Source organism: Lagopus muta, chromosome 8 (genome assembly GCF_023343835.1).
Source record: "Lagopus muta isolate bLagMut1 chromosome 8, bLagMut1 primary, whole genome shotgun sequence".
NCBI classification, from domain to species: Eukaryota; Metazoa; Chordata; class Aves; order Galliformes; family Phasianidae; genus Lagopus; species Lagopus muta.
This window is the reverse complement of record NC_064440.1, coordinates 36,335,439-36,357,443: the sequence shown is the minus strand read 5'-3', so window position 1 is coordinate 36,357,443 and position 22,005 is coordinate 36,335,439. Positions and strand designations below refer to the sequence as shown.

At 38.0% G+C, this 22,005-nt stretch overlaps 1 protein-coding gene across 9 annotated transcripts in view; it reads left to right on the top strand.

Annotated features, from left to right (window-relative positions):
* PCNT (pericentrin) overlaps window positions 1-22,005 on the top strand; it is a 100,137-nt gene that overhangs the window by 57,358 nt on the left and 20,774 nt on the right. For 5 of the 9 annotated variants that reach the window (XM_048952500.1, XM_048952498.1, XM_048952496.1 and 2 more), the window contains 14 exons: window positions 613-842; window positions 1,331-1,450; window positions 1,864-1,884; window positions 4,325-4,552; window positions 7,840-8,010; window positions 9,178-9,330; window positions 9,878-10,045; window positions 10,382-11,434; window positions 14,498-15,001; window positions 16,527-16,626; window positions 16,994-17,130; window positions 18,406-18,603; window positions 19,686-19,881; window positions 20,451-20,673. In XM_048952500.1, coding sequence (XP_048808457.1) covers window positions 613-842; window positions 1,331-1,450; window positions 1,864-1,884; window positions 4,325-4,552; window positions 7,840-8,010; window positions 9,178-9,330; window positions 9,878-10,045; window positions 10,382-11,434; window positions 14,498-15,001; window positions 16,527-16,626; window positions 16,994-17,130; window positions 18,406-18,603; window positions 19,686-19,881; window positions 20,451-20,673 — 3,502 coding nt within the window. The remainder of the gene's footprint in view (window positions 1-612; window positions 843-1,330; window positions 1,451-1,863; window positions 1,885-4,324; window positions 4,553-7,839; window positions 8,011-9,177; window positions 9,331-9,877; window positions 10,046-10,381; window positions 11,435-14,497; window positions 15,002-16,526; window positions 16,627-16,993; window positions 17,131-18,405; window positions 18,604-19,685; window positions 19,882-20,450; window positions 20,674-22,005) is intronic. The other 4 variants (XM_048952499.1, XM_048952503.1, XM_048952497.1 and 1 more) reach the window with 3 other exon arrangements.

The following is a 22,005-nucleotide window of genomic DNA, read 5'->3' as shown; positions in this document are numbered from 1 at the left end:
TAAAGATAGCTTTTCTCTGTATGCGGAGTCTTGGTTTGGGTCTCCAGAACAGTCTGTCCAGTGCATCCATCCAGCAGGCTGACAGAGCAGTTCTTAGGCATAAATCAGTTTGTGGTAACTGGTATTGAGCTTTGCACATTTTCATGTTTATGGTATTTCTTTTGCAGTCTCCATAGCATAAACATGTACCATTTTTTTCCCCAGGTTTGAGAGAGTGGCTGGCTGAAATCAGTGTGTGGATCTTAAACTTGTGTATAGAGAACATCTGAAATGGAGTGAATTGGAAGGAGTGAGGATCCTGTGTGCATGGAAAAGAACCTCCGGGGCAGGAGGGGTGTTGAACTGGGGCTGAGGGGGGGAGAGACTGAGAGAGGGAGTTTGAATGGATCCTGGTTAGGTAAGGCAGTTTTAATGGAAATGGTTTCTGAAGATACAGTGGCAGTCAGGTGTCTGACACTTTGTTTTGAGTCTTTAAACAAACGGGAATCCTCATCTCCTGAGATGGCCAGTTTGGTTTTATTGCTGTCTAAAGTACCTGAATTTAGTCTTAGAAACTCAGGTCCATCTTTGTACCCTGTGCTGATAACACTGCTGTTTTTTGTTCTTGTATAGGTCTTCTCAAGGAAGTAGAACTTTTAGCAAAGGAGAAATTGGAACTTGAGTGCCAGGCAGAAAAGGACCATTCCAACTTACGCTCTCAAATGAAAGTTCTTGAGATGGAACTGGAAGAACAGCTGCACAGTAATCAAGACCTGACTAAACAATTGATGGAGGCTGCTGAGTTAAAGCAGCAAATTGAAGTCCTTGAAAAACAGCTTAAGAACCAGCGACAATTCATGGATGTAAGCAGGCTATATTCTCATGGCTTTTAGGTGACAAATACTACTCCTAGTTTGTGATTGCAGTCGTCCCTACAATACAGTGCATGTTGTTTTCTTCAAAAGATAAGTCTGTTGTATTCTAGTCTTGAAAAAGATTAGAATTAAAAAAAGGAGGATTGAAAACAAGATTGTTTTTCAGTAGTACTAGATATATATGTATATATTTTCTTTTTATTAATTGCTGATGGTAACTTGTATGTACATTGGAGTTAAATTGTTTTTCTTTGTCTTTCCCTGTAACTTTATCTAAGCTTTCAGGACTACAGTAAGTTTTTTGTTACTTGTAAGTGAGCATGGCTTCTTCACAGCATAAAAAAATTTAAAAAAAAAATAATAAAAAAAAATCCTATCAATGAATCAACAAAAAAATTTCTTTTACTCAATAATTTAATGAAATTAAAAGTTTCTAAAAAGTATTTTACTTATTTTACTTATTTCTGGGTTGATAGGAACAAGCTATAGAAAGAGAACATGAACGTGATGATTTTCAGCAAGAAATTAAAAAGCTGGAAGAACAGTTAAAACTTTCAGCTAAGTTACAGACTTTGGGAAAGCCCAGGGAACATGGGGTGAGTAAAATCATGTTTAATGGCCAAAGGAGTCAAATACCAAAAACTGTATTCTCTTTGGTGACTTTAAGGGACTTCAGTGTGAGAGTATTTGCATTATTTAGAAAGAAGTGTTTTATTTGAGCACATGAACTACAGTGAAGCTTCACAGTTCATGCATCTGATTTAAATTAACTCTGGAGAACACAGGTATTTCTCTACAAAGGACAACTGAGGAAAGGCTTCTGGGTTCCAGACTTGTTGTATTTATGCAACTACACTAGTTGTCATAAAAGATATTCTTTGTCTCTCTGGCTTGTCCTATTTTAAGTTTATAAATCAGTCCTTTTGTTTGTATACTCATTGATTTGATACTTGGTTTCAAAAATTAACTTTTTTTTTTCTTCCTTTTTTCATAAATGAACATTATACAGAACTATGACTTGATTCTACAGGTATGGAAAACAGCATGAACATCTCTTTAACCTATCTTTCCTCTTCTTTCAAACCCTTCTACTTAATTAGATACGCTTTTGCTTTTTTCTCTTCTTCATATGTCAAGCCTGCTTCAGTTTGACTCAGAGATACATGTTTTAGAATGACATGATTTTTTCAGGGGTAGGAAACTGCTTTCATTTTAATTTCTTTTTTTTTATAAGTACTTTTTTTTTTTTTTTTTTTTTTGGATGAGTGCTGTATCTAGCTCTAGGGCCCCCTGCACAAGAAAGAAGTGGACCTATTAGAGCAGGTCCAGAGAGGAGCAACAAAAATGATCAACAACCACTTATGAAGATGGGCTGAGGGAGCTGGGCTTGTTTTGCATGGAGAAAACTGGGGACTTTCAGTACTTAAAAGGAGAGAGTGTGATTTAATGTGACAAGACAAGTGGGAATGGTGCCTTTAACTGATGGGAGATTTGTATCAGACGTTAGGAGGAAAAATCTTCACTCAGAGAGCAGTGAGGCCCTGGCACTGCCATCCAGGGTGCTGTGGGTGCCCCGTTCCTACAGGTGCATGAGGGCAGGTTGAATGGGCCCCGGGCAGCCTGACCCTGTGGTGGGGACAACCAGTCCATGGCAGGGGGTTGGAACTAGATGATCTTTGAGGTCCCTTTCAACCAAAGCCTTTTTGTGATTCACAGAATTCAAAGTCTGTCAGACTGTTAAGTGGCTTAGTAAAGGGGAAGTAAAGGAAAGTTTAATATTATTTGGTGTAACATTTACAACTTCTTTTGAAAAGGAATAAAATCTTGAATGGAAAAAGGCACAAGGGAAGTAACTAAGCAAGTGAAAGTAAAGTGTATATATCTGTACAGTATGTGCATCAGGATTTAGACAGTTCCTACACAGCTGTTTAACAAAGCTATAATAGCAATAATTACTTATTGCACTGAAGCAGTTCATTTGAGCTTTTAATTTCTGCGTGTAGCAATAAGAACAAATTCATGGTTATTGTTTGCTATTCTATGCACTCAAGGTATATGTGAGTGGAATTATTTGGGGAATGAAGTGCTGACATGATAGCTTGGAGCTATCATGTGATTGTTTGCCATGGGGTTGAAGGCTGTGAAAGTATTTTCTGATCTACAGAATTGCAGCACTAGCTTTCTAGTGGGGTGGTATTTGAAAATATAAATTTCATATGTAAAGTGTTGTGGTGTCTGGGGTTCTGATGACTTCTGGCAAAATCTTACTGCAGTAGAATGTGTTGGACGTTTAAAAGTCTTTTCTACACCTAAACACTTTTCTGCATGGCCTATTTTGTGTTTGACACTTGTTGATTTACTGATAGCACAGGGAGGGCTTGAGATGGAGGTACGGATATCTATATCTATCCAGATTCTTCCGTATGGACACATATATAATTAAAGGTCTATAAGCAAGTGAAAATGTAACAATAATCACTTTTGGTATTAACTAGTCTATGATGCTCTGTTTATTGATTGAATTGTTTGTGTTCCTCTGTATTTTACTAGAGAGTGTTCTGCTTTAGTACCATCTGTACAACAGAGATACGAAGTTCTATATTACTATGAAGTATTTTTATTTTATGATACAGTAATGAAACTTCTATAAATTCAGTCACTTCTTGAACAAAGCTTTTATTTTATAATGGTGTTGACCAAAAAATTCTCTTTCGGTAGATGTTCCATTGCTTTTGCTTCTGGGCATGCTTTCCATGTCCTTGATGACTTTATCAGATATGATATAGTCTGTCACACTCAGTTCTTTCCTGCCTGTCACCCACCAATGCTTCTAGCCCTGCCTTCGCATTAGTTATGGGGATGAATGAGTTTTCCTGAGACTCTGTGCATGATTGGATCTTACTGAGCGAAAGTGCAAGTTGTCATCCTTTGTATATTTAAGCACCTTTTAGTAAAGGAGTGCTAGTTCTCTATTGACTATGGTGGATGTCTCTGCATGGGAGGCATTGATGAAGTTACATATTTATTTTTCAATTCTTGGTATTTTCCTTTAAACTGGAATTCACTGAAGTAATAAAAATTAGTTCTGAGGTGACAGAAATACATCCAATATTATTAGTAATAATCCATGTAATACTGAGGTTTTTTTAATCTTAATACATAAATACAGCAAATAAGGTCCTTGTTGATGACCACTGGGCCTTCAGAGTATACTTCTATGAAACATTTGTTAGACTACTATAAATGCTAAATGAGAGTAATCAAATTTGTATTTGAAGAGCCCCTCCATTCAGAAAGCAAAATATCAGGAAGTTACTTTTTCATCCTTTTTCCATCTCTGATTTATCTATTGTCTAATTACTAGTTTAATCCATAGCAATATTCTGCCTGCTTAGCATTAAAATCCTTCTGGTTCCAACTGGAAGCTTCTTATGTTACCTGAGTGTCAGTATAATGTGATTTCTGTATAGGTAGAATCTTTACAAGCAGAAGTAAAACAGAAGGTGGATGATTACAATAAGCTGTTATTAGAAAAGGAACAAAAACATCAAGAAATTACAGCTCGTGATAAAGAGATTGAAAAACTGGTGGCACAAGTACAAGAACTGGAGCACAGCAGTACTGAAGTCTCAAAGACTGTAAACTACTTGCAACAACAACTTCAAAAAATGAAGAAAGTAGAAACTGAATTAAAACAGGTAATTTTTAAATACTTAACTAGGATAGGCATTATTCAGACATTGTCTTCATGGGAGCTGTCAATAACTTTGTCAGTGTTCTTGGAAGCTATCTCTTGCATCCAGGAGTGAGAGACTATTGTGTTAAAGGCAGCTATTACAGCCACAATTTTAAACGAACTCTGGCTTTATGGACTTTATGACATTATTATATTGTCAACTGTCATGTTTGCACGGATCAAAACTCTTTGTTTCTCTGGAAGATCCTTAGCGATAGTATTACTGACTGTAAAGTATGGTGGGTATTTAGTAAGTAACCGTGCTAAAATTATATATGCTTAATCAGTAGCTCTCCTTGCTCTGTCTCTGGAGCCAGATCAATTTGCCCTGCTCCCAAAACTGTTGTGTTTTATATTGCTACCTCAGATTTAATCACAGCTTAAGTAATTGAATTATATTCAATTTATCAAAACTCTTGCCTTTCCGCTAAGCATCTGAGTAACCTTTCCTGTCTTATTATAATAAATATATTTTTCCTTCCAGCAATTTTCCTTGGTTAAGTATTGTTCATGTGTATGTCAAGTTTGAAGATTTCAGAGTAGCATGATCTAAACTAAATTCACTTTTTCATTGATTATTCTTTAAATATTGCTTCCATTATTTATTTTAAAAATAGTGAACAAAGTATTTTTATTATAACTTCAGTTACGTATGATATAGACTGGTTGGTCTCGGTTCAGTAAGTACTACTGTTGCAATCTCACTATTGCCAAATAGATGGTATCTGGAGAACTGTTTTAGACTTCTCTGTGCAACAAAGGCATCAACAGAGTGGAGCAAGTTCAATAGAGTACCATCAATATAAGGTGGTTAAAGGGCTGGAGCACATGATTTATGAGGGAAAGCTGAACAGGATGTGTTTAGCTTTGTGTAGGTCATATAGATCCCTGCAACGGTACTATGAGGTTATAGAAAGTATAGGCAGACTTGGAGGTGTGCTTGAAAGGAGGAAGAAATGCAGGGGAAATTCCAACTAAACAATGGAGGAAAACTGGGGGCAGTCTGTGCTGAAAGAGGAATTCAGAGTGGCAGTGGTTTCTCTGACTTTCAGATATCTAGAATTTGGCTGGCCAAGTACCTGACCAGAGACAAGTTTGTTCTGCTTTGAGCTAGGGTTCAGAGCAGAAAGCTCCAGAGACCTTTCCCAACCTCAACTGTTCTGTGATTTTATACAAACGTGCAAAAGCTTTGTCTCTTAGCTTTCTGTATACTTTGCCTTGAAGTAAATGGGGACTACAATGCTGCTGTTCCAAGTTGCTCTTGTATCTGAACCCCTGGCACTTTGTCGAATAGGTTTTCCTTATTCATATGAACTAAAGCCATCTTTTAGATCTCTGAATAACCCAGTAAACTGGTCGTTCTCTAAAAATCCTAAACGAGCCAAATTTAAATTTTTCGAGAAATCATTTCTTTAATTTTAAACAAAGTTACACCACTGGATTTACCAAATGTAGTTATTGTGATACCTCATCACTAAGCAGTTTTGTGCATCACGTAAGTGACAAATAAGCCCTAAGTGTGATTGTATGTCACAAGATTTTTTTGGTAAAAGTACATTCAATATGAATGGCAGCTATGGATTTTCACTGCCTCCACAATGCCAACATACAAAAATATACGCAGTGTAGATAATAGAGACTAGTGCTACTGAGAAATAGGCCTGGAAAGACCAATTTCTAATATGGGGCAGTATATTCTTTTTATGAAGAATGGTGACTTAACTCACATTTATTGGAAGTATCTGTCCTGTCATCACGTGCATAGAGTTACATATTCCTTGTTCTTTCCTTGTCCAGTTCCTTTCTGTTGTTCAAGTCATTGATATGTAACAGTGATGCTTTTTCTTAGGATTGTGCTTTGAGAAGTTGGGCCATAGTAGGTTGTAAGCTCTTCCTTTTGCTCCCTTAAGGAGCCTGCTAGCCTATGTGTTTTGGTATCAGGCAAAGACCCTTTATCTATGTGGGCACCCAGAAGCATCTCTTATAATGATGGTGAAGCACATAAAGCTATGATTTTTGCCTGGGTTGCTGCTTGCTGTTGTTGGTTCACTGTCAAGACCTTAGAACATAGCAACGGGAGAACGTTAATGTCTCCTGTGTGCAGAGCTCTGGGAATAGTATGGCACACACATAGCTCTGCTGTGTACTAAATGCAGGAACATCTGAGAGGAAGCGGCCTGGTTCTGTTGTAATCCATCTGGATTTTCATGTTGTCACTGGGGGCTTTTATTCAGCGATCAGAAGCTTTGGAATGGTGTGGATAATATCTTGCTTGTGGTTGATGTGAAAGCTAAAAGATAGGCACCAGTGTTACTCGGGTTTTGCTGTGGTCTGTTTAGTCATGTCTGTCAGCAGGATTCCTCAGAGGCTGCTGAATACCATAAGTTCCACATGATGATAAGAGAAGTTTTTGTTTTACCCTTCCGGGCAAACAAATATTTCTCTGGTAGGTGCTTTCCTACTCAAAAGTGTAGGTGATAACTTTGTAATTTCTTGCTTTATCCTGCAAGAGAAATTAAGTGAGGATGACACAGCGTTGCACCCCAGCTGGCTGTCTCCCTGTAGTTTCCCTTTTATTCCTGTGTGCTTTGTGGATGGGGGAGATGTCTCCATTGATACCAGTCCAGAATGGCTTTCTACTAAAGGGCTGCTGACTGGAGACTGGATGACATCAAGAATTTCCTTCTTGAACTGACCCAGATCCTGAGAAGGATTGTGAGAGCCACAGAGGGAACTGAAGGAAAAGCTTTAAAAATGAAGAAAAAAGCAAAAACATGATAGCTTGAAAATCTGACAGAAATGTACAATCTGACAGAAATGTAGTGCTGGTGCTTCATATCCTGATGTTATGTGATATATTTGTAGGTGGTGTTTGATCTACCCTCTACCACTTAATTTTAATTAAATCTTCACCTCTTAGGCTTAGCTTAGTAACGTATGGTAACATAATCAAATTGGATATGGCTAAAGAAGATGTTTAGAGTATTAACCATACGGAACAGTGTATGATTGAAAAAGTATACCATTATGACTGTGCTAAATTTTCAGAGGCCTAACTTAGATTTGAATGTTTTTAGCACATTTGTTATAGTTTTGCATTCCTATACCTTTGTAGAACGTTGGAATTAAGTATTTTTGTTCTTGCATTGGAGCTTTTCAGGCATGAAGACGTATTCTGGCAGGATTATTCTGTTTGATTAGGTCTGTATATTGACTACAATCAACACTAACATAAAAGTTACTTTGCAGGATAAAGAAGCATTGCAACAGCAGCAGTACAACAATTTGATTCAGATCTCTGCCCTGCAATCTAAATTGGATGAAGTCAGGCATGGAGTACCTATGGAAGGCACTTCTGACCAAGGGCTGAAGGAACAGCTACAGGCAGAACACGAATCACTTGAGAGGAAAGAAGGAGAGGTAATCTGTTCAGTTTCAGTATTGTCCTGTAGGCTTTGGATCACTCATGTAGTTCTAGAATCATTTTCTGCAAACTTGTAACTGAGAGTTTAAGCCTTGGATTAAGTTCTTGAATGCACGCATGAAGGTGCATACACACCCACCTACTCACCCCCACATACTTATGCTGTGTATTCAGATAATATCAGGTAATATTCACCCTCACAATTTTGCAGAAAACACCAGTCTGAGTGGTGCAGTTGGTATAATAGAATGTAGGGATGCCGTGCAAAGGGACCTTGACAGTCTTGAAAGGCGAGCCAGTACGAACCTAATGAGGTTCAACAAGGCCAACTGCAAGGTGTTCTGTTTGGGTTGGGGCAATCCTAGATACGTGTACAGACCTGGAGAAGAACTCACAGAGAGCCCTGTTGAGGAAAGGCTTAGGAGTTCTGGTGAATGAAAAACTTAACATAAATAATGAGCATACATTTTCAGCCCTGAAGGCTAACTTGGTCCTGGGCTGCTTCAAAAGAGGAGTGGCCAGCAGGGCAAGGGAGGTGATTGCTTGTCTCTACTCAGCCTTTGTGAGCCCAACCTGGAGTTTGAGGCCCGCAGCACAAGAAAGATATGGAGCTGTTGGAATGGGTCCAGATGAGGGCCTCTAAGATGATCAGAGGGCTGAAGCACCTCTCCTGTGATGAGAGGCTGCGTGAATATTCAATGCTTAGATGTTTTTTTGATAGCTGTGTACTGGGATCAGTGCTGTGGTGTTTCTTTCTGCCTCTTAATAGAAGAATACTGTTTGTAACTGCTTGTGATAACATTAAACATCAAATGCTAACACTTAATTTTTTTATTAAGCATTTTATCTCAAACTAACATCAATGGTCAAGCCTGGATTGTTCAGAACATATATTAACACATCTTTCATGAGCAGTTTTATTTTTAATTTTTTTTTAAAGAAAATAAAATCACCGTTGAAGGAATTTGCTACCCAGATGAGGAGCTAGAGTACTAGTTTCTTATTCTTTGTGTGTCTCAGATATTTTATTAATGTCAGCTGATTAGGGAAAATTCAAACTGTGTCTACTGAAACAACTTTCAGTAAGTATAGCAAAGAGTGGAACTTTGTTTTATGCTTAAATTTCAGAAATTATTAAAACTATCCATTTTCTTCACTTCTAGATTGCAAGCTTGTTAGACCACCTAGAACAACATAAGGATAAATTGACCAGTAAAAATGAGGAGATATTACAGCTGAAATTGCAGCTAGAGGTGCAAAAAAATCTTAGCACTTTCACCATCAACCAGCTTCAGCTAGAGAACGCGCAATTGAAGGTAGGCTTTCTTAGCTTTAGTGTTCACCAGCTAAAACGTGAGAGACATGTTTTTGTAAGTATTGTGGTCTTCAGCTCATATTGTGATAAACACGCATGTTGTTTGTTTCTGTTGCAGCACAAATGCAATATTCTCTTGACAAAAGATATCCTAGAACGACTCAAACGCTGTAGATTCATGCTTTGCTTATGACAATATCTTCTGTATTAATTTGACTTAGGAAGCTTAGCTTTTTCTCTGACCCTAATAAATTATGATCTGAGCTGTTTTGTGTGCATATCTGACATCTATGGCCATAGCAAATATTTTAAGATGTAAAACTGGTTGATTGTCAGTCATTAGTTTTTGTTTCACCTTGTAAGTTAAGAACCAGTGTGGCAATTTAATCCAGCGATACAAACCCAAATAAACTAGTTGTCCTTGTTTTCTTAAATTAACAATACAGTAAGGAGGAGGAGAACATTTAAATACAGCCTATAATTTCCTTCTGCCACTAGGCTGGGAGATAAACAGACTTTTCTGATGAGGTTAATGTTTTTCTCATTAGGATCTAACAAATCTTCATGTAAAGCAAAATCAGGTCTTGGATGTAAATGATTCGTCAGCTCTGTCCTTCCCACAAGCTCTACTTAAAGAAAAGAATCAAGAAATAGATCACCTGAATGAACAGCTGAGAAGACTGAAATTTGAGCTAGTGAATACCCTCGAGAATAAAGTAAGAATATTTACTAGTTCATTGCTTGATCATGCTTGAGGAGATCATAGAATCATAGTATCATTTGAGTTGGAAGGGATCCTTGGAGGTCATCTAGTCCAACTCCCCTGCAATGAACAGTGTTGTTGTATTGCAAATGAAGCCTCTTGGTAATTCTCTTAAGAAAGTAGAGAGTATTCTGCATAGCTATCCATCTGAAATCTATAAATTCTTCCTGCTGTTAGTTATGATTTAATGCCTATGCTATTTAACGAAAGAAATAATAGTTTTGAATTCTACATGCAATAGTAATTCTGCCTACATACTTTAATATTTCAACCTTATCCTTTTGTTCAGCTTGTTGAAGACCAAAAATCTGAAATTGAAGAACTCAGGTCTGTTATTGAGCACCTTCGTGGGGACCAGGAACGGCTGAGTAAAGACAAAGATGAAGAGGTAGAGCAACTTCACGGAGTAATTGAGAAGCTCCAAAAGGAGCTGGCACAATTTGGACCAGTATGTCATGAAGTTAGTGACAACCAAGGTGACATTTTTCAATTTGGATTGGAAAAGTCAGTGGAAAATCTGCAGAAGGAGTTGAAGAAGGGATTGATAGATTGTCAGGGTGATACTGATCTAGGTGGAAGAAATGCATTGCTACTTTCCAAGGTGAAGGAACTTGAGGAAGAGCTAGAGTTTACCTCGGCTGCTAGAAAAGACCTGCAGCAGCAGCTGGAAGAGAAAGAAACACAGTTCAAAGTGGAAGTGGAAATTTTAGAGAAAAAATGCCAAAACTTACAGGAATCATCAAGGCAGCACATTGCAGAGGTAAACACTCTGAGATTACAGTACAGTGCACTTCAGGAAGAGTACAGCCTTCTCCAAACACATATTTCTCAGAGAGAATTTGAAGCAAGGATTGCTGCTTCTTGTGTTCAGGAACTCGAAGATAGTGTGAAAGAGAGGGAACTGAGTATTCTTGGAAAAGATAAGCAGGTAAAGACAGCAGTGGCAGATCAAAGAGAAGCTGATGAGGGTGCATTGCAATACTTAACAAAACAGACAGCAGAACTTGAAACTGAGTTGAAAAAGAAAGATGCGAGTCAGGCTCAAGATGTTTGTAGTCGTGAGTTTGAAGTTTCTAGACTTAATTTACATGTGCAAGCAATGAATCAGAAAGAAGTATGTAATCAGAGAGAAACTGATGAATTGGAAGGTAACATGACAAAATTGAAAGATCAAATCAAGATATATACAAAAGAGCTTGAAGCCTTACGTTTGGAAAGAGATGAACTTATTTCACAGTTGGAATTGTACAAGCCAAAGGAAGTCCTTAAGAAGGGAATGGAGGAATTGGAAGCACGGGAAATACATGTTGATCAGTCATTTGCTTCCCCACCTGATAATCTGGTATGTGATTTTTTTATTTTATAGTGTCCTGACTTTGTTTTCAGTAAGCTAATTTTATGTGTTTCATAAAGCCTTATAGTTTGTCTTTTTCAGTGCTGTAGTAGTAGAAAAAAGCTGATTCAATGGCCTGTACTACAAAAGATTCTAAGAAAGAGTGAAGATGAATAACGCGGTATAAAAATGGCTATATTGAGTCAGTTTAAGAGTCTGTTTTTACATAGTTTCTCTGGCAGTGACTAGAGAGAGATAATTTTATTAGGAACCTTTATTTACTCTGAACCATTTTATTTTCTCCAAATAACAAAACATGAGCTTATATTGTTCAGTTTTTGAATTAGAACTAGAATTCAGATGATTTGTTCTTTAGAGAGCTGTATGCATCTGTCTCACCAAATTGCTGTCCACTAGGGCTGCCTTACACAAGTGATAGATGTTGATAAGAGAGCTTATGTTGTGGGTATCTAACCTTTTGGCCTGTCTGGGCCACACTGAGTGAACAGGAATTGTCTTGTACATAAAGGTCACTTTGAAAGTTCTATTTATTTCTGTGAAAACTACAACTGATACAAATAACACCTTTGATAGTGCAAATTCTCACCTTCGAAACGCTGTTTTTCACTGTAGCCACAACTATTAGCTATGCATTTTCACCAGTGATGAACAAGAGTCTGCATGCCACACTCATAAAAATATGCACCAGCGATGGTAACCCACTGTCACCACTGCTGAAACACCACCACCACTGCCTCACCATGTTCGCATCCACAGTTTGGTCTTCACAGACATTCAGCAATTGTCAATGAATGTCAGTATGTGCCATTTTTTCCTCATGGAGGAATTATTTCCACCCCTTTGCTTCATCCATAATTCCATGTCAGATGCCATTTTGTCAGAGGGCTGCTTTGCAACCATCTGTCAGATTGCAACAGCGTGGAATGGACTGCTGGTGGTAGGCTCAACCTCTACTGCCATGCCACCACCATCTGCCTCTTTTATCGTGGGCCAACATCATGAAATAGGAGGCATTACTTTCAAAGCAGCCCTCATAAAATTTATACTGTAGTTCATGTATATTGGTAACAAAATTTATTTTAATGTCCAGTATTTTGTTATTAAAACAAAAACACCAAACTGGTGTGATATTTGACCCTCTTTTTATGAAAGTAATGCATGAATCTCTGGTTTGATGGCAGTGGCTACAGTTCTGAGCTCTCAAGGTTTAGATATTAAGAGGAAGTTTTTCACCCAGAGGGTGGTGAGGCACTGGAACAGGTTGCCCAAGGAGGCTGTGGATGCCCCATCCCTGCAGGCATTGAAGGCCAGGCTGGATGTGGCTCTGGGCAGCCTGGGCTGCTGGTTGGTGCCCCTGCACGCAGCAGGGGGTTGGAACTGGATGAGCATCATGGTCCTTTTCAACCCAGGCCATTCTATGATTGCTCTCTTTCAAGTTGCAATAGCTACATAGTAGAAGCTGATAACTGACCTCCATGAGCTACTGCTTTCTAGTGGAAATCACTTGTAGCAATACTGCCTTTTTCCTGTGCAGAGTAGGAGTACAATTGCTTGATCTCATGTTAGTAATGATTGCTTGTTACAAATTTGTATTGCTAGAATACCTTATTCAAGTTTAAACTGTCTTCGTTTGTTTTGTTTATGATGCAGTGTGAGGTGCATGCACAACTTTAAAATCATGATTTAGATACAATTTGAATGTAGGAAAGATGCATATTATGAGTATGGAAACTGCTCAAGGTGGTCTTTTTTCTTTTGGATTCAATGCAGGGAGCATTAAAGTCTGCAAATAATTCACAGAACAAAAAGGATTTAATTGTAAAGATGGCACTTCATCAGTAAGAGCTTAGTTCTGAATTAGGAATTTGTTAGGATTCAGTGAAGGGAGAACTGGTAGAACTGTAGAAGATATAAAGGTATGCTGGAACTCTGAGGGAAATTAAATGATTTAAAGTAGATTTGAAGTAGAAACTTGGTTTCTCAAATGTTGAAGTTCTTGTATGTATGCCAGCATGTATATTTCCATGTTTAAGTGCTACTAGTAATAGGATAGGTTGAAGAGAGGTGGTCATTGAAGTTGGAGAATACATTGAATGAAAGTAAGCAAATGAGTTGTCTTCAAGCATGTGTTATCATAGACCTGTTCATGTGGACCTGGATCATCCTAGAATAAGGAAAATTACAGTGCTTGATTTATCAACTATTCAGGCTAGATAGCTGAGAGCTGGAGAAGTGGGAAAACAACAGTATTTAGGTGGTGCTTTTGTTCTAATATGAATTAGGTAAATGTCATTTGGGATGTGATGCTGAACCACTTAAGAGAAAATAAAATGATCATTGCTTAATCAGAAAGCCCACGTGGAATTAAGCCGTTCTTTACTTACTCCTGAACAGTGAATCAAAGGTGGTTCAAGATGTTAACACTGAAGAGCCTTTGTGTAGCAGTGGATGTGACACAAAGAAATGCAGTGTTCTTAGAGGAGCAAAGAAACACCTTACAGTTAATCTTAGGTTCAAAAGTGGAAGCAGTGAAAATTAAGAAATACATTAACATGAAAGGTGGAAGAGTAGCAGAAAGGAGATAGTTCCTAGTTTCTTCTGAATTGATATGGCAGGTACAGGAGCCATCCATAGAACTACTCTTCCCAACTTTTTTTCCAGTGTCCTGGGTCAGAAATTAAGTCTTAAGATAATTCAAGAGATTTTTCTAGTTAGAAATAAAAACGTGTTGTTTTTCTATTTTTTTTTTTAAGTAGGAAGGTTATCTACACAGCTACAAAGAATATCCTTTTTCTTGTGTGATGCAAAAGTCAGCTCTGCTGAAATATGTACATTTCTTTCTGTATAGAATTGTTTTCCTCCACTAATGATTTGCCTGTTTAAAAAAGCCAGGTTAGCTGGTATGTAAACTGAAGTTTGGGATCATTTTTATATAAAATCTAGAAATCATCATAGATTTGATTAATAGAGAGAAATTTTTAAGTGGGTGTTTTACATTTCTAAAGTCATATTTAAATTCCATTGAACAATTAACATGTTATCTCATTGCAGGAAAATGTTGCTTTGTTTGACTGTACTGCTCATGATACAAATAAACCATCTCAGGTTAAGCAATCAGAAGAAAATATCTCAATGCAAAAATTGGACATGATCAACAGCTCTGAAGAGCAAACTTTGAAAAAGCTTCCCCATCAAGCTCCCAATTCTCCAAAAAACAGTGTGAATGAAGGCTGTACTGAAGGTACTCTTAAAAACTTCCAGGATTTCATTGTGGATGTGACTTCATGGGATTCGCCTGAGATTATGAGAAAGCAAGATATAAGCATGGACCTTCAACCAGTGCTTAATCTGACACCCTTTTCAGAAGCTGAAAGTACAGGTCTTGAAATGGTGCACAGTAGGTCATCCCTGCAGGGTGATAATTCTGTTTTGTTGGGATTTCCCTACCTTTATGAAAACGGCAGTGAGGAAGCAGCAGACAGAGCAGATGTAAAATCTCCAGTTTCCAGTGGAAGTACCTACTCTGTTGATGACCAAGATATGGAGAAGATTTTGGTAAGTAGTATTTTGTGTCTGATTTCCTTCTAATGACACAAGGCTGCTCAGTTTTGTCCTCCTAGATCAGTGCTGAGCCATTGGCTCTAAATAGTACAAATCTATACATTGAGACACTGTACAGGCTTGCTCTGGATGTACTGTTATTAGCTTCTTTCTCACTGTCAGACACCAGAGCAAATTCTGGACTGTACTTAAACAATTGTCTACCACAGCTCATAGTAAGTGGAAATAGTATTCCAAAATCTAAAATTGAGCAATAAGATGCTCACAGCATGCTTGTGTCTTATAATCTTTATGCTGTTGATACGATAGCGGTAAAAATACAAATATTGCTCCTGTGTTCTTAGAAGGCTTGTTGAGAGGCCTCTGTGGACCTTGGTATTTTCTGGTGGGGCTTTGTGGAAGTAACAGACAAAACTGTGACAGTGCTTCATGTGTAAGTAGGTAATTGAGCTGAATACTGTACAACTTTCTGACAGTAAATTGAGTACTATGGTAATAGTTCTCCATTGGCGGATAACTTTGTCGCAGTGAGTTCAAAGGGTTTTAAAATGAGGGAATAAGTGTATCTGCACAAAAGAGCTCTTCTCAAAGATAGACAACTTACATTCAGCTCTGGAGATCAGAGAAATGTATTTTTCTGATAGAGGGACTGAACGTTTGGGCTGGTTTGGGCTTGTTGGCTATGTGGACGTTAGCATGGCTCTTGGTGTGGTAGTGCAAAGGGCCGTTCAGTCAGAGGAGCTGGGAACCTGGTTTTCAAAAATTCCCCTTCAGTGTTCAAAAAACAACAACAACAACAACAACAACAACAACAACAACAACAACAACAACAACAAAAAAAAAAAAAAAAAAAAAAAAACACGAAAAAAACCAAACAGGTTGGACGGAAGCTGACTGTACTGTGATTACAATAATATCTTGAAGATAAGCTTAAGCCTGTTTTATTGGAAAAGGATGAATCTTTTGGATGCTGACAGAATAAGAGATGTTGTGTCACATTTGGCATTTTGGGAACCTCATCATGAGGTATCCTTAATCTTAAGGCCACTGCTGTACCCCTGCAGACAAACTGAATGTGTTCCAGTAGAGCTCTATCATCTTTCCTTGATTTGCGTATTTCATCATGTACTGTGCAGTTTAAAGTATCCTTTTGTGCTGAAAAAGTTGTGTTCTTGCAAATTGTAAAATGTATTTCTACTTGCGTTCTGCTACAGCTAAAGCATATCTAGAAAGAAATTATTACTGTGTTCTCTTTAAATTACAAATCAGCTGAGACTAAATAAAAAATGCTTCTCTTTCAAAGGCCATTCCATTTGTTAAGAGTACTGAAAAGGAGAAAAATTCAGGTGAAAAGGCTTTTGAGGAGTACCAGAGGTGATTTGCTGTTCATATTTGCTGTAACTAACTTTTAAATCAAGTAGGCATTTGCTAAATTCAATATCAATAATAAAGTTACTGTAAATATAGAAAAAGTGACTGATTTCAGGAAAAGTAAATTAATTGAAAAACTAATTCCAAGCAGATGAGAGAAACAGATAATCTAACTCCATCTGATTTGCAAGATGACATAAGATCGGGAGCATCTGCCATAGACGTGATGAGCAATGGATGTGACAGCAGTGAGTTTAACTTTTGTTTATTCCTTTTACCTTCTGATAACTGCTATAGAAGTATACCATTTCCTCTATGCCCAATTTTCTTTTACTGTGCATCTTTCATTTGAAAGCTATCCTTTTCTTAGTTGGTTCGGAGGTGTTGTATATTCAAGCTGGTAGAAACCTGCTTTTACTTGTACTTGCTTTTATTTGTACATGCTAGAAATGAGATATGGGAGTTTAGCGAGTCCTGACTTAACAACATCACTGTGGCCATAGGCTGCTTATGACCTTTTAGCTTGTTTAAGTGGCCGTCTTGTGCAGTTATGCTGGTTTCAAATTCTCTTTCTATTTGTAATCCCTGGGGTGGGGGAACTGTCTCTTTCTCTAGGTACCAGATCAAATTTGGCAGCTAAACAAACATCAGACCACTCAAATGCTAATTTCATGGCTTATCTGCGGTACTGTGGCATGTTTCCAGATACAGAATCAGTGAGAGAAAAGGAAACACTTTCACCACAATTGAAGGTAATATGTAAATAATGTAAGCATATTAGGGAATTAAAATAGAAACAGCAGAAATGAAATGCTGATATAAAATAGTGTTAGCTGCTACATTTGCACTGTAAACTTTCTGTAATGGCTTTAACTTAAAATTGAGGTAGGCTACAGGGAGTTCAAATGCAATAGTACTTGAAGAAATGTAAGTGATATTAAAGGAGAAGTAGTACACTTTTAACATAGTAGTAAGTGCTGCTTCCCCAGATGTCTAACAGACACCTTCAGCTTACTCAGTGTATAAAGGAAGATCTGAAAAACAGAGTTTTGATGCATGAAAGCAACTGAAACAGCTTAAGTTATTACTGGAAAATCTGAGTGCACAGTCCAGTACTGAATGTTTAGTATGAACAATTTGGTGTGTTTCCATTGTTAATGCTTGCTAAAGGGTTGTATGTGAAACATAACCTCTTGAAGTACTAATTATTTTGATCTCAGACACGGAAAGGCAACTCAGGTTGATTAAAGTTTTTCAAAAAAAGTGCAAAGAAAATATATCAGTAGTTAAGGAAAAATACGGTGGTGGTGAAGTGAATAGCAAAAAGAAACAGCGCTGTGTTGAGACTGAGGTATTTTTGGTTACATGTAAGTAGAAAATGACTAAAATCTCTAGTGACTTTTCCTGAAATGAGACATCTGTGCATCAGATAATCGCTTGTGAACAGGGAATTTATTTAAAAGAGATGATTTTGCTTGACAGATTTAGGGAAAACAGAGTTCACTGTGTACATTAAGACTGATTATTTTGGGAGATGTTATTTCTGTGTAATCTGCTAGATCAAGCAAAGGTTGTTTAAATGCATAATTTAGTTTTCTGGTATCACTGGCATATAGTGTGACATGACTTGATAGAACATGGGTAATTTTTCTATGAGTAAGTACTTGAGAAAGAACCAAGATCAAGTACAGTCCTTTGGCTTAGTTATGTGTTTGCATGGTGGCACGCACTGCAATAGATACACTGGTCTATGCTGTTTGTGCTTCAGCATTTGTACTTTAACAACACTGATCTCAGTTATTAGGAGTTAGTTAGCAGTTATCAGAGGATGTTATGTAAGTGTGTGTAAGTGTATTTTACGAGGCACATCAAGTAGTGGAACAGAACTGCATGCCTTTACTGATACTGCAACCTAGGACAACCTTCTTACTTTTGTTGCTTATTTCTACTGCACCCTACTCATGTGCTGTCAAGATGATGATGATGTCTATTTCCTAATATGTAGTATTGTCGTCTTTCTTTCTCAGACTGTGCTGAAGTTGGTGTATGAGGAGAGTCACAAGATATTGGCTTTGTCAGAGCATTCCTTTGGTTTTAGGGAACTAAAAAATGTTCATCAGACCAGAGCAGTGATGGAGGGATGGCAAAAAGAAGGCTTGGCCTTGCTGAATGCTATACAGTCTCTGAAAGATCACCTTAGCAAGGTAGCAGACAGAGGAGATAAGGTAAGACAAGAAAGATGGCTTCTACCCTTTATAAACTGACTTTTTTGGTATATATATATATGTGGGTATATGCATACATTGTGTATGTGTATACTATTACATGCATATACATATGTGTGTAGCAGGAGCAGAGGACTCATTCTAAGGCTTGAACAGGACTCTCAAATGCCTTGGATCTCCTTAAATTAGTAGTAATGACTCAGTAATGACATCAAAGAGTAGGTTAGAGAGAGATCATATAGGTGGTTTTGTTTTTGTTGTTGTGTTTCTTTGTTTGTTTAATAAAAACCAACACAGGAACATCCAGATTTTGCTACTGATTGGAGAGGAGAACTTCTGGAAGTACAGAGTATGTTTGAGAAGAGAGAAGTGTGTTGCAAATTGGCCTGGAGTTTCACTTCTCCAATCCTGGGTTTGGTGATGAAGTTGCAGAAACTGGTATATGTAATGAAACAAGTTAAAAAAGCCTCTTAGTGTTATGCTCCTAAATCACTTCGATTCCCTCATACTGAATTTTGAGATGAGATCTGGACAAGGATACTATCATTATGTTAAAGGTTTATTAATGTTCTTGTTAAATCATGCACTGTATGCATTAATCTAGATTGTGTGGGATCATGAGGCTTTTATAGTCTGTGTTTTGGCACCGTTTTCTCAAACACTTGTGTCTTGTGTTATAAAGCTATTGATTTTTTTACCTAGAAGCCAGCAAAAAAGCAGTGACCAACAGGCTGGGATTGGGAAAAGGAAGTGCTTGGTAAAATAATTCTATCTGGAGCTTGCAAGGAATGTATCCTGAGCTAACTCCATATCTGTTTGTGATTTTTTCATCATTATAATTAGTTTTCAGCTTCAGTACATAAACTATTATTACTGACTATTATGCTATTTGGAAGCTAGTAATGTTGGGTCTTCTGTTAGTTAACATTAAACTTACTGAATTAAAATGATGTATGAACTTGGTCATTTGCATTTGCCTCTCTGCGTAATAGTTGTACATGTGAGGGGTTCTCTGGAATTTATCTTTGTATAAGGAAATACGAATAGACTAGTAGATTTAACAGGACTTGGTTGTTTTTTAGGAGGAGCAGAGGGAGGTGGTTGTGGAGCACCTTTTCTCCTCAGACCGGAACAATTTGCTCTCTGAGATACAGGAGCTTCGAGCTCAGCTGCGCATGACGCATCTTCAGAACCAGGAGAAGCTGCAGCAGCTGCAGGAAACTCTTACTAATGTAGAAGACCATGGGAGCAAACAAGAACACCAGCTTCGAAGGAAAGGTAATAATTGTCAAGTTCTTGTCTTCTGCTTTTCTGTGTCAGTTCTTCCTTTTTTGTTTTTGCCTAGCAGATAAAAGGAAAAAAATACATACTGTTTTGCAAAGAAGCTGGTGGTAAACAGTTTTTCAGTTTAATTACTGCACTTATGATTCCTGCTATTTTAGCCGGGTAAGAAGCAGGCCTTTTCTTCATACTTTGAATGTAAGTGATTAAGAAAAATCTGTGAAAAACAAAAAGTTTCAAAAGAACCCAGGTAATATAAAATATGTACATGCTTTTTCTTAGTGAGTTGCAGAATCTATTAGTAACGAGTGATTTGCAGTACATCGTGGTAGCTCATTTACTCTGATACAGCTTTTATATTATTCTTCCCTTGTCCACTAGCAGCAAAGCTATAGCATATATGTACATCTTTCTGCTTATTCATGTCATATTTGAAAAATAAATGAATTCTCCAGTCAAGAATACTTTAATGCAGCTCCTTTTTCTGCAGTTGAACCAGTATGACTGGTAAACATACTGTCAAAATCTCTGTAATATGAGTAACTGTTCATGTTTTCTTATCCTAGTTGAATTATTAGAATATAAGCTTCAGCAGGAAAAATGCATTGTAAGTGACCTGCATAGCACGCTGTCTGAGGAGCAGAAGAGAGCCTCTGAAACATGTGAACTCTTGAATCAAGAAAAAGCAGCAGTATCAACCCTGAAGTCAGATCTACATGAACGTAAGCAAGAGAATGAAAGGCTGCAAAAATCCCTAGAAGAGCATCAGAGGGAAATAAGCAAGCTCCGGTGAGAAGTACAGTTTGTTAATTTAAATTAATTACCAAGTCTGAAAAAGCTTTATACTCCCAGAATCCATAAATACACCTCTGTTACTTTTCATATTTATGTTAGTTTTTCATTCTTCAAATTTACGTATTTACCTTCTCTACCACTTCCTCAACCTTCTCAACAGTCAAAGCATGGGCATAGTAGAGGAGATAATTGCCTCTTGACAGCCTTGTGTCTGTCCCTCCTGTACTTCTGTGGGGGTTTAACACCACTGGGTAGATCAGCTCCACCACATTACACTCTAATTCTCTGCCCTCAACAGAATAGGTAGAGAAAGTACAATTAAAAAAAGCTGGTGGGTTGAGACAAGAACAGGCAGATCCCTCACCACTTACAGTCTAAACAGACTCGGTGTAAGAAAGAATAATGTAGCATAGTGCCTACTGCTAACAGACTTGAGCAGTGAAAACTAAAAGTAAACTTAAAACACCTTCCCCCATCCGCATTTCTCTACCTCTTCCTCCCAAAGTATTGCAGGGGAATGGAGGCTGCAGTCAGACCCTAACACTTCTTTATCTGCTGCTTCCCTGTGGTCAGTTCCTTCCTCTGTCCCTTCCCTAGATTGATCTTCCTCTGCTGATCCTGCATGGGCTTCCCTTCGTCTGCAGCTCTCCAAGCACTGCTCCAGCACTGCTCGGTACCACAGGGCCCATCCCTCAATAGCACACTGCTCCAACACGGGGCCTCATGGGCGGCAGCTCCCCCAGACCTCCTGCTGCACTTTTCTCTTTCTTGAATCTGCCCCAGAGGCACACCCAGCATCACTCATGGTTTGGGTCTGGCCAGCAGCAGGTCCCTTTTGAAGTAGCTGGAGCTGTGATCTAACATGGAATAGTGCTGGGCTTTGCTCACAGAGGGCACTCCTGGGGCCCCCACCACCAAAACCTTGCCATGCAAATCTAATGCATCTTTGCTTTCCTGCTGCTTTTGTCTTGGTCTTCTGCTTGGCACTTTTGTCTGCCTGTCATTTTGTTGTGTTCTGTTTATAGTTTTTTCTTACGCCTTCTTATTCCTAGTGTATGCCAGTGGTTTTCTTTCCTTTCACAGGACACACATTTTGTTTCACCAAGGTAGATTATTTATCTGTATCTTTTAATAGTTACTTGATAGGAGTAGATTTAGCTTTGCTTGCAGGGAGAGAAACTGTCTTCAGATGCTAAATATTTGTGACTTGGAACTGACCCTATAAGAGGCCCTCTTAGGGAAGTAAATCTGTAGGTCAGATCACAAAAAGTAATTCAAAGCATCTGACTTGCATCACTAGAGAAGGATATTTTGTTCTGAACATAC